At 36.2% G+C, this 18614-nt stretch overlaps 1 protein-coding gene across 1 annotated transcript in view; it reads right to left on the bottom strand.

Annotated features, from left to right (window-relative positions):
• The window catches only part of LEKR1 (leucine, glutamate and lysine rich 1), a 187259-nt gene that overhangs the window by 49579 nt on the left and 119066 nt on the right, over window positions 1-18614 (bottom strand). The window contains exons 7-9 of the mRNA XM_027587434.2: window positions 12822-12903; window positions 1346-1423; window positions 743-946 (exon numbers count right to left, since the gene is read on the bottom strand). Coding sequence (XP_027443235.1) covers window positions 743-946; window positions 1346-1423; window positions 12822-12903 — 364 coding nt within the window. The remainder of the gene's footprint in view (window positions 1-742; window positions 947-1345; window positions 1424-12821; window positions 12904-18614) is intronic.

The following is an 18614-nucleotide window of genomic DNA, read 5'->3' as shown; positions in this document are numbered from 1 at the left end:
ATATTGATAAATGTAAATGGGATATCTCCCATTAAAGACTCCCAGATTTGATAAAAACTAATAAAATAAAAGCCCCAAATGTGTGTTACATATCAGATACGCCTTTAAAACTAAAGAACTCAAAAAGAATGAGTAAACACATACGAGGCAAATGAAAACAAAAAGAAAGAAAGTGGGGTTGAGAATATTAAGTACAAATAAGGTTAATTTAAAGACAAATTAACTGAGCGACAATATCTAGGAAGGCTAAATGAACATGCTTTTTAGCTTCCCTTTACAACCTGAATGCAAGAGGTATCTTTGTGGAGAGTCCTCAAAAAGAGGTGTTGATAAGTAACAGAGAAGAAACGTAGGAGCTAATAAAAGGAAAAAGTGATACAAAAAGATGTTTTCCTGTTGCAAAATGATAGAATCCAACAATTATTGGCCCAGGTGAAATTCAGTAGTATAAGATCACACATGGTCTTTTTGATACTTTTCAATAAAAGTCTAACATCAAATGCAATGTGTATTCCATCTCTACTTTCACTAATTATGTGACTTTAAACATGTCATTTAACCAATTTGATTTCAGTTTAATCATTGTCAAATGAGGTGGTGGGATGTGATGACCTTTCCTGTAAAATATATCCTTAATGCCGTGATTTCACTGTCATTAATATATGTAAGACCTTGATATTTCAAATATATATGGAATATTGACTTAAATGAAATATTTGGAAGAAATTATTAGGGACTGCACCTTTCATTTTTCAGTGTTACAACCTCTTCCCTTGTCTGAGTCAGAAGAGTTTTGGTTATCTGTAGTTCATTTTCTGCAAGGTTAATTCTTCTTTTTATGTCTTCTTCTTGCCTTTCTTTTGCAGTCAGTTCTTCCTGTAAAGTTTTATATATTTGTTGACAAGCCATTAAAGAATCCTCTTTCTCTTTAAGCAATCTGGTATGCCTAAAATGGAACGGGATAAAAAAAAAAAACAATAAACATTAGACACTAGATTGTTATGTTTATCAAAAATATATGAAAATCTCATTTGAAGCTAAAGACTATAATTTTAACTTTAAAGAACAATTTTAAAAATACTAAGAAAACGGATAGTTCTGTGATATTAAAACTGCCCCATCTAGGCAGAGGCAAAATCAATGAACAACCTCAAGATATTATAAATGTGAATTAGATATTATATATATGTAACATATATGTGTATATATTATATATATGTATATGTAATATATATGTAAATAATACAATAAGAAAAGCTAAGTACATAACAGATAAAATGTTACTTAGAGTATGGTTTCAAATTCAATGACTAAAAATATTAATTTAAAAATTTGCAATGTGTACCGTGACTCAGAAATAATGGATTCAAACTTCAGTTTTCTAAGTTCTCTTTGACAGTCATCAGCTTCATTAGATTTATTCCTAAAATAATATAAAAGAGGTTAAAATATTTTATTTCAAAATAGTTCAAGTATAAATGTTTTCCCTTTTTAAAAACATGTTTTTCCTTTATTACTTTTCTTATCTTTATATTCTATTTGTGATTATATATGCATACTTCCTTGAAATGAGAAATATAAAAGTTTTTTTCTGCCAAAAAATAACCTAATCTGTTAGTCCAACAGTATGTTTTTCCGTATCATTATTTTATTCATCCATAGGAGAAATTTCTTAGCAACTTTATATTATTATTTCTTTAAAGAAATAAACATTCAGGTCACTTCTATAATGGCTAAGTAGGCCCCTGTCAACGATCTGCATATAAATAAAAAGTCTAAACTTTGCAGAACATTAAAAAAAGAAAAACCCCTATTCGAAGGCATTGGAAAGTGAACAAAAACAAGAAGATTCTGGAGGGAAGCTGACACTTGGAATGAGGTGACAGCATGAAGGTCAGGCTTTTTGTGTTGTTTTTTGTTTGTATGTTTTTGTTGTTGTTTTTAATGATTTCAAACCTGAGGCTCCAGTCTGCATCATGAAGGGGAACTAACATTCTGAAAGAAAACACAGTCTGGCCTAAAGAACTAGAGCACAGTTTGGGTCAACCATAGTGCTGAAAAGTGAAGAGTGACTCAAAATAGGAGAGTCAAAAAGGAGTCCCAATACCTCAGATAGACCCTACACACACACATCTGACTGAGCCCTGAACTCTACATGCACAGGGCAGACTCCAAGCAGGCTAAAGATAAAAGAATTAAACAGAGATCTGAGCTGTTGCCCCAGAGACAGAGTTTACAGTCTGAGGCCAACCAAATTAACTAACTGCTTAAAGCAGCACCACCCTCACCCCCACCAACAATAGTATTTGGAGAAATATAACAGAATCCAGAATTTCCATAATATAACATTTTTACAATGCCCAGAATATAATAAAAATTACTCAACACAAGAACAGAAAAGCATGACCTATTCTCAAGAGAAATGACAGTTAATAGGGACTGCCTCTGAGATGACCCAGATACTGAAATGTGCAGACAAGGATTTTTCAAAGAGCAGTTATAACTCTGCTCAAAGACATAAAAAAAAAAACCTCTAATTAGTGAAAAGATGATAAATCTCAGCAGAAAAATAAACAATTAAAATGAACCAAATGGAAATTCCAAAACTGAAATAAACATATGTCTTGATTTTATGTAATTGGGTTTTGTACCAAAACTCAAAAAGTGAATATATTAAGAAAGAGTAATATTCCAGTTTAAGTTTGTATAGGCTGCTTATTAATAAGTCATTATCCGAAAGTACCTTAAAATAGCTTATAAACTGTACAATGAATTATATGTTAGATTGTCAATGAGTTTGCCCTACTTGTAGAATGACTTTAATTTCTTATAAGTAATAATTTATTTGCATCATGAACATAAACATTCATTTATTTTTAAAACTATTTTTATTGTAAAATATGATAAAATTGTAAGCTACAGGAAAATTACATAAAAAAATTATATAATGAATTATTAGGAGAAAACTCTTATAACTACCATCCAGGTAAAAACATAAAACCTGACCAGCTACCCTAGAAGCTTCATGTCCCTCGTCCCAGTCACAGCCAACTCCCTCCTCCCTAAAATAACCATTTTCATGAATTTTATGGTTATTACTTTGATTTTCTTTAGCATTTTATTACCCAAGTTTTATCTGTGAACACTATATTTTAGTTTAACTTTTTCTTTTGCAAAAAATGTCTTTTTAAAACATGTTATTTTCTTTTATTATCCACTTTTTGTAAAATAGATTAAGGTATCATGTTGACATACAATGAAGTACATATATACTTTGATATGTCTGCCATATACATAAGCCCACAAAACCATCAACAGACTCAAGCAGCACATGAGCATACTCAGTCTCTAATGCCATTCCTATTCAAAGGAACTAAGAGTACTCAGAGAAATGGCTGCTTCCAAGACTAGGCAGAGTAAGTATATCTGAGATATCTTGTTATGTCAGAAGGTGAGGAAGTGCTTATAAAAGATGAGGAAACCATGTTCCAAAGTCACGGGAGGCAGCTTGAAGGGGCTCTTACTGGCTAAGCTTAGATAATTTATGTATCAAAACAATTCAGTACAGTAATCAATTATAAACCATTGAAAAAATAAGTTCATCAGTCTATACCAATAATAAATAAATAAATAATGAGAAGAAGTGAAGCTCTTGTTTAAAGTAGGATGCTGGGGGCTAATTAATGGGGAGGGAGGGCTGGAGTCAGAAAAATCTTCATTTAGCAACCACTGTAGCAAAGTTTAGATAAGGTAAAATCATTAATTGATGCTATATCGAGGGATAAATTTTGATGAGGAGGAAAGATTTAAAGTGTATTTAAAGTGCCTCTTATAGACTGCTTACTAGTTGAAAAGGAACAACAACAACAAAATAAAACCCAGGAATAAGGGAGTGAAAAAAACTGAGCGGTACCTTTACCAGGTGATCAAAATTAGTATCACCAAATAAAGGCAGGCCGATGGTCGTACCCTGAGAAGGACACATCCTCACTTATATGGTTTTCTGGCTAAGAGTACATGCCCTTAATCCAATCAAAAGGAAACATTAGACCAACATAAAATGAAAATTTTTATTTAAAAAAGTTTGAGGGGTTCTACATTTTTCAAAAAATGCCAGTGTCATATAAAAAGATAAACTGAAAGTATTCCAGAATTAGGAGGCTAAAAAGACATGCCAAACAGGCTGACTCTACTAGTCCTATACGAGTGGAGAAAATGCTATAAAGGCCAACTAACAAAATTAGAATATGGATGGTAGATTAAAGTACTGTATGTAAATTTATGACACAGATTCCTGTGCTTTTGTAAAGTATCACCATCCTGAGGAAAGGCAGGCTAAAGTATTTAGAGGTAAAGCATCAGGTTGTATGTAACTTATCCTCAAATGATTTAGGAAAGAAAAGTGTGTGTGTGTGTGTGTGTGTGTGTGTGTGTGTGTGTGTGTGTGTGTGTGTGTGTGTGTGTGTGTGTGTGTGTGTGGAGAGAGAGAGAGGAGGGGGCCAGGGAAAGGATGAGAGAGAAAGCAAATGGGTTAAAATGTTAAAACTGGGTAAAAGCTATTTGGGTGCTCTCTGCACTATCATTATGTTTACAACTTTTTAAAGTTTTAAGTTATTTCTGAACAAAACATTAGAAAAGAAGAAATAAGGAAAAGATTGACATACCATTAGAAAAGTGGACAAAGATTATGCTCAGGTGAGTCACAAAAGAAAGAATTCAGAGTCAAATATGCAGGAGTAAAATGTTTCATCAATCAAATCAGTATTTTTTTTTAGTTATTACACCCACTATTAGCTAGGAAGTGGAAAAATGGGTATGAACAAATACTGCTGAGATTATAAATCAGTATACTCTTATTGGAAGGCAATGAGTCATTATGTATTAAAAGCATTAAAATTATTTGATTCTAGCAAAAATTATCCAAAGGAAATACTTGTGAGATTTATCTATATGAATTTCAAAGTACCTTACTCATAAAAGTGAAAAATTTAGAAATTCTAAAAAAAAACAAAAGCTTAGTAAATAAGTTATGATTCATCTACACATTGAAATACTGTATAGCCATTTAATAGTTATCTATAAATGTATCATGTAATGACATGGAAAATATTTTTTTGGAACATGTCATATATTTATCACTAACTGAAAATGATACATTTATATCACTAACTGAAAACATGTTAAAATACACATTACTTATAAAAAGAAGAGTTTAAGAAAAAATTCTTAGAAAAAGGACTACAAGAATTTATCAAAATACAACTATGATGTTCTTTTTTGCATATTCCTGTATTTTCCAAGTTTTGTATATCTGCTTTGAAATCAAACAAAAATGTTACTTTAATAAATGCTTTGAGGGGTGCCTGGATGGCTTAGTCGGTTAAACGTCAGACTCTTGATTTCAGCTTGGGTCAAATCTCAGGGTCATGAGACTAAGCCCTGCCTTGGGCTCCACATTCAGTGTGCTTAAGATTCCTTCTCCCTCTCCCTCACCCCCACCCCACTTGCACGCTTTTCTCTTTAAAAAAAAAATATGCTTTGAGCACAAGGTGATATACGGAATTGTTGAATCACTGTATCGTACATGTGAAACTTAATATAACACTGTAAATTAGCTAACTGGAATTAAAATAAAAACTTTTAAAAATGCTTTGAGGTACAGCATCCCCACCATGACATTCACTCTATGTTCAAACTCATATACAACTTTTCCAATCTAGAGGCAGGGCCAGTAGAACTTCTTTTAGTGGTTATTTTGCTAACTATATGGACAATTAATCTAGAGTGCCTACCATCCCAAGGATTCCCCTCACCATGGTCAGCTCCCACGCCCATGCCAGTTAAGCCACTCTTTCTATGGTTTACCCTCATGACACAATAGCTATCTTCACCTTCATAAGGATGGGGAGAGGGGGAATTGGAGGGAATAAAAAGAAAGCCTACATCTTTTTCAACACTACATTCTTTCCTTACCCTCAGCAAATAGTGTCAATCCTTTCTCTTCAACTGCTTGGAATAAGCCTTCAGAAAGGCCCCTGCTAAACAAACATAAAGGAAATAAAGTGAAATAATTGGATATTTTTCTTGATTTGAAAGGCATGTTTCAGGGTGCCTGAGTGGCTCATTCCATTAAGCATCTGCTTCAGCTCAAGTCATGATCCAAGAGTCCCAGGATTGAGCCCCGCATCACGCTCCCTGGTCAGTAGGGAGTCTGCTTCTCCCTTTGCCCCTTCCTCTGCTTGTGCTCTCTCTCACTCTCTCTCTAATAAATAAATAAATAAATATCTTTTAAAAAAGGCAAGTTTCCATACCATTCCACTGCTTCATATGAAATAACCATGTTCAAACTGTCTCCTTGATACTTCCACCTTGCTGTCCAAAAGGCATTCCAAATCTAATACATCAAAAGCATAGTTTATTTCCCTCACCCCATACCTATCTCTTCTACGATTTTCCCATTTCAATCAATGACACCAACACAATAATGACAAGGTAGCCTTTATTTCCTTCTTATAATTGAAAAAACTGAGACTAGAGAGATTAGTACCATGCCTAAGGTGACATAACTACTAAACAGTAGTGCTGGAAACAGTCTGGATCTAGAGTCGAGGCTCATAGTCATCTGCTCTAGTCCCTCTCGACTGTCTACCCTGATGCTGAAAATCCCCACATCCTATCCTTTATTCTTTCCTTTCCAGTCTTCTTGCTCCCCAGTCACATCCACTCCACCGATAAATCCTGTCAGATAGAACTGACACATATTTCTCTCCATCTCCACACTATATACAGCCTTACACTCAACCAGTCACTTCTCACTTGCATGAACTCACACCCTCCCACCTGGTCTCCCTGATCGCTCTTGTACTCCCACTCTAGACCATTCTCCAGGTAGCTGCCTTGCTGACCCTTTAAAACAAATCGGATCAGTTCACTCTCTTGTCAAACATCCTCTAATAGTTTCCCATTGCCCCCCACATAAATCCAGAATCCTCATTAGGTTCTGAACACACTGGTGTGTTAATTTCTTATTGTTGCTGTAAGAAATTACCATGACCTTATGGTTTAAAACAACACAAACTTACTCTCTTACAGTTCTAAGGTAAGAAGTCCTAAAATTAAGATATCACAAGGCCTGTGCTCCTTCTGGTGATTCCAGGGGAAAATCTGTTTCTTTGCCTTTTCTAGCTTCTAGAGACTACCGGCATTCCTTGGCTTGTGCCCCCTTCTTCTATCTTCAAATCACAACATTCCAAATACTGCTTCCACCTTCACAACTACTTTTGTGACTCTGACCCTCTTGTTTTCCTCTTATAAGTATCTCTGCAATTACATCAGGCCTGCCTGAATAATCCAGGATAATCTCCCTTTCTCAAAATCCTTAATCACATATGCAAAGTTCCTTTTGTCATATAGAGTAATATACTCACAGACTCCAGGGATTAGGACATGGAAATCTTTGGGTACTACTATTCTGTCCACCACAACTGGCCTTCCTCATGTCTTGAACTTGGCCATCAAGTTCAACTGGCCTTCCTCATGTCCTAACTTTTCAAAGCATCATGAATGCTCTACCACATTAGCATTACTGGTTACCTTCTTTTTTTTTTTCTTTAAATTTTTTTATTGTTATGTTAATCACCACACATTACATCATTAGTTTTTGATGCAGTGTTCCATGATTCATTGTTTGTGCATAACACCCAGTGCCCCACGCAGAATGTGCCCTCTTTAATACCCATCACCAGGCTAACCCATCCGCCCACCCCCTCCCCTCTAGAACCCTCAGTTTGTTTTTCAGAGTCCATCGTCTCTCATGGTTCGTCTCCCCCTCCGATTTCCCCCTTCATTCTTCCCCTCCTGCTATCTTCTTTTTTTTCTTAACATATATTGCATTATTTGTCTCAGAGGTACAGATCTGTGATTCAACAGTCTTGCACAATTCACAGTGCTCACCATAGCACATACTCTCCCCAATGTCTATCACCCAGCCACCCCATCCTTCCCACCCCCCACCACTCCAGCAACCCTCAGTTTGTTTCCTGAGATTAAGAATTCCTTGTATCAGTGAGGTCATATGATACATGTCTTTCTCTGATTGACTTATTTCACTCAGCATAACACCCTCCAGTTCCATCCACATCGTTGCAAATGGCAAGATCTCATTCCTTTTGATGGCTGCATAATATTCCATTGTGTATATATACCACATCTTCTTTAGCCATTCATCTGTCGATGGACATCTTGGATCTTTCCACAGTTTGGCTATTGTGGACATTGCTGCTATAAACATCGGGGTGCATGTACCCCTTCAGATCCCTACATTTGTATCTTTGTGGTAAATACCCAGTAGTGCAATTGCTGGATTGTATGGTAGCTCTATTTTCAACTGTTTGAGGAACCTCCATACAGTTTTCCAGAGTGGTTGCACCAGCTTGCATTCCCACCAACAGTGTAGGAGGGTTCCCCTTTCTCCGCATCCCCGCCAACATCTGTCATTTCCTGACTTGTTCATTTTAGCCATTCTGACTGGTGTGAGGTGGTATCTCATTGAGGTTTTGATTTGGATTTCCCTGATGCCGAGTGATGTGGAGCACTTTTTCATGTGTCTGTTGGCCATTTGGATGTCTTCTTTGGAAAAATGTCTGTTCATGTCTTCTGCCCATTGCTTGATTGGATTATTTGTTCTTTGGGTGTTGAGTTTGATAAGTTCTTTATAGATTTTGGATACTAGCCCTTTATCTGATATGTCATTTGCAAATATTTTCTCCCATTCTGTCGGCTGTCTTTTGGTTTTGTTGACTATTTCCTTTGCTGTGCAGAAGCTTTTTATCTTGATGAAATCCCAATAGTTCATTTTTGCCCTTGCTTCCCTTGCCTTTGGCGATGTTTCTAGGAAGAAGTTGCTGTGGCTGAGGTCGAAGAGGTTGCTGCCTGTGTTCTCCTTTAGGATTTTGATGGACTCCTGTCTCACATTTAGCTCTTTCAACCACTATATGCCAACAAATTAGATAACCTGGAAGAAATGGATGCATTCCTAGAGATGTATCAACTACCAAAATTGAACCAGGAAGAAATAGAAAACCTGAACAGACCTATAACCACTAAGGAAATTGAAGCAGTCATCAAAAATCTCCCAACAAACAAAAGCCCAGGGCCAGATGGCTTCCCAGGGGAATTCTACCAAACATTTAAAGAAAAATTAATACCTATTCTCCTGAAACTGTTCCAAAAAATAGAAATGGAAGGAAAACTTCCAAACTCATTTTATGAGGCCACCATTACCTTGATCCCCAAACCAAAGACCCCATCAGAAAGGAGAACTACAGACCAATATCCTTGATAAACATGGATGCAAAAATTCTCACCAAAATACTAGCCAATAGGATCCAACAGTACATTAAAAGGATTATTCACCATGACCAAGTGGGATTTATCCCTGGGCTGTAAGGTTGGTTCAACAACGGCAAATCAATCAGTGTGATACAATATATTAACAAAAGAAAGAACAAGAATCATATGATCCTCTCAGTAGATGCAGAAAAAGCATTTGACAAAGTACAGCATCCTTTCTTGATCAAAACTCTTCAGAGTATAGGGATAGAGAGTACATACCTCAATATCATAAAAGCCATCTATGAAAAACCTACAGCGAATATCATTCTCAATGGGGAAAAACTGAGTGCTTTCCCCCTAAGGTCAGGAACGTGGCAGGGATGTCCACTATCACCACTGCTATTCCACATAGTATTAGAAGTCCTAGCCACAGCAATCAGACAACAAAAAGAAATCAAAGGCATCCAAATTGGCAAAGAGGAAGTCAAACTCTCACTCTTTGCAGATGATACGATACTTTATGTGGAAAACGCAAAAGACCCCACCCCAAAACTGCTAGAACTCATACAGGAATTCACTAAAGTGGCAGGATATAAAATCAATGCACAGAAATCAGTGGCATTCCTATACAACAACAACAAGACAGAAGAGAGAGAAATTAAGGAGTCGATCCCATTTACAATTGCACCCAAAACCATAAGATACCTAGGAATTAATCTAATCAAAGAGGCAAAGGATCTGTACTCAGAAAACTATAAAATACTCATGAAAGAAATTGAGAAAGACACAAAGAAATGGAAAAATGTTCCATGCTCATGGATTGGAAGAACAAACATTGTGAAGATGTCAATGCTACCTAGAGCAATCTACACATTCAATGCAATCCCCATCATAATACCATCCACTTTTTTCAAAGAAATGGATCAAATAATCCTAAAATTTGTATGGAACCAGAAAAGACCCCAAATAGCCAGAGGAATGTTGAAAAAGAAAAGCAAAGCCAGCGGCATCACAACTCCAGACTTCCAGCTCTATTACAAAGCTGTCATCATCAAGACAGTATGGTACTGGCACAAAAACAGACACATAGATCAATGGAACAGAATGGAGAGCCCAGAAATGAAACCTCAACTCTATGGTCAACTAATCTTTGACAAAGCAGGAAAGAATGTCCAATGGCAAAAAGACAGTCTCTTCAATGAATGGTGTTGGGAAAATTGGACAGCCACATGCAGAAGAATGAAACTGGACCATTTCCTTACACCACACACAAAAATACTGGTTACCTTCTAGACATACACTACAGCTTTCTTCCTGGCCATCAGAGCCCCATTATCATAATCCTACTTGGTCTAAACTAATTGTGGTAGTCTTGTTCCCCTTGCCAGTGATTCATTTAGGAGAGGGTATGTAAAGGGTTTCAGCCAAAGAGATGTAAAGAGAGGGCTGTTTGGTGGCTTCTGGGACATTTTTTCCTCATTTCTAAAGAGATAACCAGAAAAACAGGCGCTTCCTGTCTCTGGGTGGTTCCATTTGGATGTGGTACCATCTCGTAATCACAAGAGACTTAGTAGTTCTTTCATAACTCAGTTTTCTAAAAATGGATACTCTGCCCATTTTCTAATTTTAAGAAGTTCTTATATAGGGCAGGAAGCAACAGTTTTATAAACTGAAACAAAAGCATTTCCTCCAGCTAATTTGTTCGATGGACTTTAGTGAGGTGGTATTTCTCACTCCATCTCCAATCTATTCTGACTCCTGTCATTTCTCAGTATTTACATTATAAATTATGTTAAAAATATAATTAATAATGGGGAGCCTGGGTGGCTCAGTCGCTTGAGCATCTGCCTTTCGCTTGGGTCATGATCCCAGGGTCCTACCCACATGGGGCTCCCTGCTTAGCAGGGAGCCTGCTTCTCCCTCTCCCTCTGCCTGCCGCTCCCCCTGCTTGTGCATGCTCTGTATCTCCTTCTCTGTGTCAAATAAGTAAAATCTTTAAAATATATATATATATATTTAATAAAAAATACCACAAACTATGTTAATATTAAATGGGAATGTTCCCTGTATATATAGAAAATTCTGTGCCAATTTATCAAGTGAAAAATCAATTCATGTCACAACCAATGAGCTTTATTCTTTTTCCTCAGAATGCTTATTTCTGTGGTTAGCCTCTCTCCTAACTTGCCAGGACTCCACTACATATGATAAGTCTTGGTGGATCCACAAATTCCCTTTTTAGTTTAGTCAGTACCAGCCCTACTCCTCTATTCCTAGAATGTGCCTTTGTCACTTATTGAGATCTAAGAAGCCAAAGTCACAGAGTAGCCGTGGCCTGATTAGGTTGCCCTCCACATGAGAGGTCCATATGGCCAAAGCCCTCCCTAATGTTACTAGAGGGTGGGGAACAATGGGTTTTTTGGGAGGGGGGGTAATCACCATTTTGCTTCTCTCTTTCATGCTTGTTTTCATCCAGAAAGTTACTTCCTGGGCCCAGTGAGTCAACCAAGGACCCCCTGCCCACTCATTCCCTCAACCTTAGCCATTATACACAGATGGTTGAATTACCGTATTTACGGTACTATTAACCACAGTTTTGTAAAGCTTGAATATTTGCTTTCTTTTGTTTTTAAAAGACAAATTATTTTGCTACAAATAATTCAAGTATACATTAATTTGGTAGGGCATTTTTGGAATTTGTTCTTCCTTGCACTGTTAAGAATTTTATTAAACACATTGTTTTTAGGAGTAGTTCATGGTCAACACAACATTTGGTTGCTAAGCATTCTAAATATTTATATTTCTTGTGAGGTTCATTCTTCCAAAATACAGGAACTGAAAACCAGAGCTACCAGATTATATACCACAAAATAAAAAAATTTATTTTTCAAAGATTATATAAATTCTATTTTAGTATTATAATTATAGATGTATGATATTTATACCATAAAGTAATTTTTGAAACTTCTGAAGTAAATTCATTTCTAAAAGCAATAGTGCTCTGGATATTTTACAAGGGCATTTTCTTATCATTTGTTTTCCAATATTTTCTTTCTTCCTTGTATAAAGCGTAAGTACTCCAGCATTTCAAAGATACTCAAAGATACTTTTTCAAAGATACTCTCATTTTGAACTTAAAATTGGTAATTTTAAGAAACAACTTCAAAGTTGTTTCTTCTGGATGGATAATAAAGAGACACATTAAGAGAAAAAAAAATCAGAATATTTCACATTGAGTTATACTTGAACAACCAGGGAAAGCTTTAATACATGAATAGGTTAAGTTTCTTATTGAGTGAAAGAAACATTTTATGTATTTAAAAATATTTACATGTCCTTTAATATACAAGACAGGCCAGAAAAGTGCCTGAGAAAAGCAGACCACACTCACACAATGAAATCACTGCCAAAAGAGTCATAGAGAACAGATGGTAAGGGTGGGAGAGGCTTTCTAAAATCTACAGGTTGTTCAATGTTTACCATCTTACATGAGCTTTGCTTTATAGTTGTCAATCTTGGTCACTGCCTTCTGAAGGTTTAGCCCAAGTGCCTCTACTTGACATTGTAAATCTGAAATGACACAGTGTATTCATCTGATTAGTACATTCAAAATGTCCAGATAGTTTCAGAGTGTAAAACATATTCTTTTAGAACTGCCATTCAGTTCCTGCAGCATACTACAGCTGTTTACTCCACTTTGCCTGGATATGCAGCTCATCTCTTCGGAAACCCCACAGAATTAACGGTTTTTGACAGATCCAATTTATTGGCCTCTTTCTGCCACCAACATCTTGCTAATTTTCAAACAGCTAATAGGCTAAATTTTACTAATGTTTTTAAAGGAAATTTATGTCACTGACACACATATGAATTTCTGATCATGTGGCTCACCTCTGAAACACCTGACTGCCTGAGCTCGCTCTTGTGGCCAGGAACTGAGAAGTATTACTGAGACCTCCTGGTAGAACTGAAATAGACAAACCATGTGCAAGGCTCCTGGTAAAGAATTTGTTAACTCTGGGTAGCATCTAATAGGCATTTTAATAACTTTCAAAGCCAAGAAAATACAAGCAGGAAATTGGCTTCCATAGTCTGGGGAATTCAAGCAGTGTTTGAGAAAGATTATTCAAGCAGCCGTGTCTAACGTGTGCAGATGCAGAACTGAAACTAAAGCAGAAAGAACAAATGGCTTGAATGAAGTGGGTCCTGCCATTAGCCTGTGTGTGGGAACTATGATCTGAACCCCCACTGCAATGACAGCTCTTGTTGGCACTCTTTTTGAGAGAAAAGTAGAAAATAAACTTACACAGATGGACTAACTGGTTTCTATGGAGAAAATAATTTAACACACTGGAACTATAAAATTTCTATGCTACACCTGCTCAGATATGTTTTAATAACATAGCTTTAATAGTAAACTTTAAAATCTTTGTGCATCCATACAAATATATAACATTTCTATATATATTGTCAATCTGCCTTCTTAGCTTTGTTTTATGAAGAAAGCCAGTTCCTTTAAATTAGAAAACAAAACAAGACAAAAATCACTCTAAACGGATGTTTTAATTAGAATTTGCCAGAAATTAGTATAAATCTTCATGTTTATCCAGTACTTACACATACATTATTTAATGTTATCCCTCAAACTTCTATCTAGGTACAAATAGCCCCATTTTTCAGATGAGGAAAAAAAAAAGGAGATACTCTCTGATTCTCTTGCCTGGTATCTTACAATATGCTTTTTATTTTTATTTATTTATATTTTTTTGAGAGAGGAGGAGGGACACAGAGAGAGAGAAATCTTAAGCAGGCTCCCTGCATGGTGTGGATCCCAAAGCGGAACTCGATCTCATGACTCTGAGATCATGACCTAAGCAGAAATCAACCTTAACCACCTGAGCCACCTAGGCACCACTTGCCTAATATCTTACAATGAATTAATGCATTAGCCAACAGTTTAACTGACTGAAGGTTTTTAACTCAGCTGAAGGAATCAGTTTGAAAGAATGGCCACTCAAAGTAAAAGTCAATAAGGACTTAACTGATAGATAGTATTTGTAGGGTCCATTTTCCCCAGTTATCAAGTGATATCATTATATGAGGGAAAAGATGACATACATATAATTTATTTTTGAGCGCAACCTTCTGAAACAAAGCAATCTCTTATGAATGTTGCACAATGGATTGCTTTGTCATTAAGTTCATATGGACTTGTAGAGGGGTTCTATTCACACAGGCACAGCCAAAAGATTTCAACCCATCCTCTGAAGAATAAGGAAGGAAAGAGATTAGTGTTTGTTGATGGTGCACTCTGTGGCACTGTGCAAAATGTTTTCTCCTATATCATTTCATTTACAGTCACAACTACCATGAAAAACAGATACATATTTTCACTAGTGAAGACTCTAAGGATCTGAGTAATTAACTAACTTATCAAAGGTGACATAGCTAGTTAGAAGTGCTCCTGTGATTCAAACTCAGATTAGACTCATCCCTAAGTCCTTATCTTTCTAACTCTCCTACATGGGCTCTCAAAATATAAAAGCTACAAGGGGATTTGATATTCGTCCACGAAAGTATGGTTAGTGTAGCTATAGATCTGTTTAAGAATCTTTAAAGGGGTATACTTAAGATGAATAAAAAGTATTTTACATAAAATATGTAGTAAATTAGCAGAATGTCTAACTCCAAGAGATGGTTTAAATTTTGAAAGTTTAAAAATTATTATAATTAATGAAAGAAATTAAGACAAATATGGTATTATTGTGACCAACTTTATGACACTGACTTCAGAAAGAACAAGTATGCCTTCTTATTAATGTCCTTTGGTGCTTTTGTCAAAACATAATCTTAAACTAGATGAAGCATGGGTCTGAGCCTATGTAATAAATTTCATGTTATCATTTCTAAATACAGCTATTGTTAAGAGGAAGAATTGATTATCTTGACCAAATAATTGGTACTTGATATGTGAATTTTATGCAATTAATTCTCAATTTTCTGATAATTACAATAGTAGATAGTAAAAATGGCAGCTAATTTACAACCCCATTTTTATAGCATTGGCAAGTATTCTTTTTTTTTCAGAGAGAGAGAGTGTGTACATGAGAGAGCACGAGAGTGCGCAGGGGTGAGGGGCAGAGGGAAAGGGAAAGAGAGAACCTCAAGCCGACTCCCCACTGAGCAAGGAACCTGAAGTGGGGCTCAAAGCAGGGCTCAATCTCACAACACTGAGATCATGACCTGAGTTGAAATCAAGAGTTGGAGGCTTAACCGACTGAGCCACCCAGGCACCCTGCTTTGGAAAGCATTCTTAAGCTCACATTTGAATATACTTGTGCATTATATTTCCAGAATTTACTAGGTTTAAAAGAAAATAAACTACACAATCGTGACCCATGCAAGAAAGGAAAAGCTACTATACTTTCCAGTATTATTCTCTCTGCATACCCACCCCGAATATCCCTTTCTCCCTGGTTCAAGATAAGCATAGACAGCTTAGTCTATTTCACAGTGCCCAATGAGTGAAGAAGCCACTTCCTTCAGAAAGTTTACTATGTATTTACAGCAGCTCTGAGTCAAAACAGGGAAAGGAAATAAATGTTTTACTCTACAACACAGAAACCACTGAATGCTGCCATGTGAAGTAAATAGAAACAGAAAATACAAGTAATGTCAACAAAGAAATCACTTTATATAAACAGAGAAGATACCACAGAGAATTGAGGAAAAAAAAGATTCATCATGAATAATCCATAATGTAAACTGACCAGCAGTATATAATTAAGAGTTAACATATTTTCATGGCTGTTTCTTTTGTTGTTGTTTTTACTTTTGGTTACATTTTCTCTAATAAAGAAGCGCTAAGAATTATTTTAAAAAATACACAGAACTTCTCTTTACTGTTCTGAATGAGGAGTAAGCATGCTATTGGTTTATTATTGGTTCTGGTAGACTAGCAGGGTCATTTTGTTTTTGGAAGCAGAGTGCCCAGTTTCTGTCCTTAATAAAGGAGCACAGTTAGGATAAGCACCAGAGAGATTAAGCCACCTGCACAAGACCGCTCCTTCAGTTCCTGAGGCAAGGAGTTCTTAAATAAGTGTATTGTTCTGTGCAGGCCTTCTCTATAGTTAAATAAATTCAACTTCAATTTTCTGTCATTCAGCATGACATTGGATTATGAGGCAAAAGGCCCTAACTGCCTACAAAAAGAAAGGAAGCATTGGCTTTAAACACCATGCAGATGTAAGGCGGAACCCATGGAAACAATCCAAAATTTACAACAGCAAATTCTACTATGATGTGACTGCGTTCTTTACAGATATTAAATAAGAAGCAAATGATTTTGAATGAACAAGACAAAAAAGAGCTCTTAGCCTCTCTTCATACGAAGCCAGCTGCTTGCTGGATAGCATTACACAGGCATCAGATTTGGGGTAATTAGTCATTTAAGAGAATGCTGCTATTCCAAAATGTTTCCAGAAACTACAAATACAAAAGGTATTCATAGTTAGCTATTTTATAGAAGGATAAAAAAACATTACAGTCACTTGGAGAGTATATTTAGTATAACGTTTGAGAAAACAATAAATAGAACCTTTATAGTGGAAAGATATTTCAAGCTTAAAGCTTTCTGTATAAACACACACACACACACGCGCGCGCACACACACACATACGCACACACACAAAATCTGGTTCAAAGTGGAGGAAACTGATTGTAGGTTCAAGAAGCAGAATGAAAGAACAACCAAGCAGAATTGGCCCTCAGAGATCCCAAATGGGAATTTTTTCTAAATGAGAAACTGAAGGCTCTATACTTTTTTAAATGGTTGAGGAAGAGGAAAAACAGAAGTTCACCATTTTTAACACTCCTATGACAGGTAATATAAAGGTGTCGTGCATGATCTCTAAAGCCAGACTGCCTATTTTCAAATCCTAGCTCTGCTTCTATGAGCTGTGTGACTTTAGGTGCTTTAGTTTCCTTATCTATAAAATGGTGACTACAGCATAGGATTGAGAATTAAGAGATTTAATGTATGTAAAGAGAACAGTGGCAGGCACATAATGAGTACTCCCTGCTCGCTCTTATCATTGGTGGCAACGAGTGAGGCCACCTGGCTCCCACACTCACTTCCTCTCTGAATCTCATCACTTTTTACCTTGAGGACCTTGTTCTTGCAGTCAGTCCAAGTGTCACCAGTGGTTATCCTTGTATGGGCAAGGGTAAAAATGAAGGGTTTAATTAAATATTTTCCTTTAACAATATACAGAGTAACAATGGCCATGTTAAAACTTGTTAAATATGGGTGATGAATTCACCCACATTTGTTATATTATTCTCTGAATTTTTCTGTTTGACATATTTTATAGAAATATTGTTTGGAGAGGGGTCTTTCTTGTACAGTCAAGGATGATAGCATGCTCTGTACTAAGGTGTCTAATCAACTCAGTTGTGTTCAAGGTACAAAAGAAAACAGGGTTAGAGAACTTGATGTGGAAGTGGGGGATGAGGTTGAAACTTTAAAGACAATGCATTTGATTCTGTGAATAGCTAGCTAGAGGGGTATATAGTAACAAGGAAGGTTGTTAACTTCATTTTTAAGACATTGGGACATATTATTTGGATTTGGGAATGATCCATTCTAGAGGGAACCATTCTAGAGTGTTAGTGAATTTGATGTAGACTTTAATTTGCTTATGTGTGGAAAAAAATAGTACTTTTTGCAGGTGTTTTTAAAAACTACACAAGTGATGTTAAGCTATGCATATCATTTTCATTCTTACTTGTCTTCACTACACATTATTTTTGAGACCTACCCATGCAGCCATATATAAATATGATTCATTTCTTTCGGACTGTCCTATAATATCTAAAGTGTTTACATGTCACATTTTACTAATCTAGTCCGTGATGGAACCCAGTTGCTTGCAACTTTGTGTCACCACAAATAATCCTGTGACAAAATCTTTCTACCCATCTTCTTGTGTACTTACAAGGGAGTTTTTCTGCAGCATGTCCTCAGAACAAACTTATGAGGTCATAGGCATACACACACTTAACTAATGCCAAATGGTTCCCAGGATGGAGGCACCACTGTACATTTCCACCTCACTAAATGAAGGTCCCTGCTTTCCTAAATACTTACCAGAAAGAGCTATTTACTTTTTTTTTTTTTTTTTTGCCAATCCACAGAGTGCAAAGTAGTGTCTCATTGTTGGTTTAATCTGCAGTTCTCTGCTCACTATTGAAGCTGATCATCTCATTTTATACTTCTTAG

Source organism: Zalophus californianus, chromosome 1, assembly GCF_009762305.2.
Source record: "Zalophus californianus isolate mZalCal1 chromosome 1, mZalCal1.pri.v2, whole genome shotgun sequence".
NCBI lineage: Eukaryota > Metazoa > Chordata > Mammalia > Carnivora > Otariidae > Zalophus > Zalophus californianus.
Note: the sequence above shows the minus strand (reverse complement) of the source record. Positions and strands in the feature narration are given on the sequence as shown.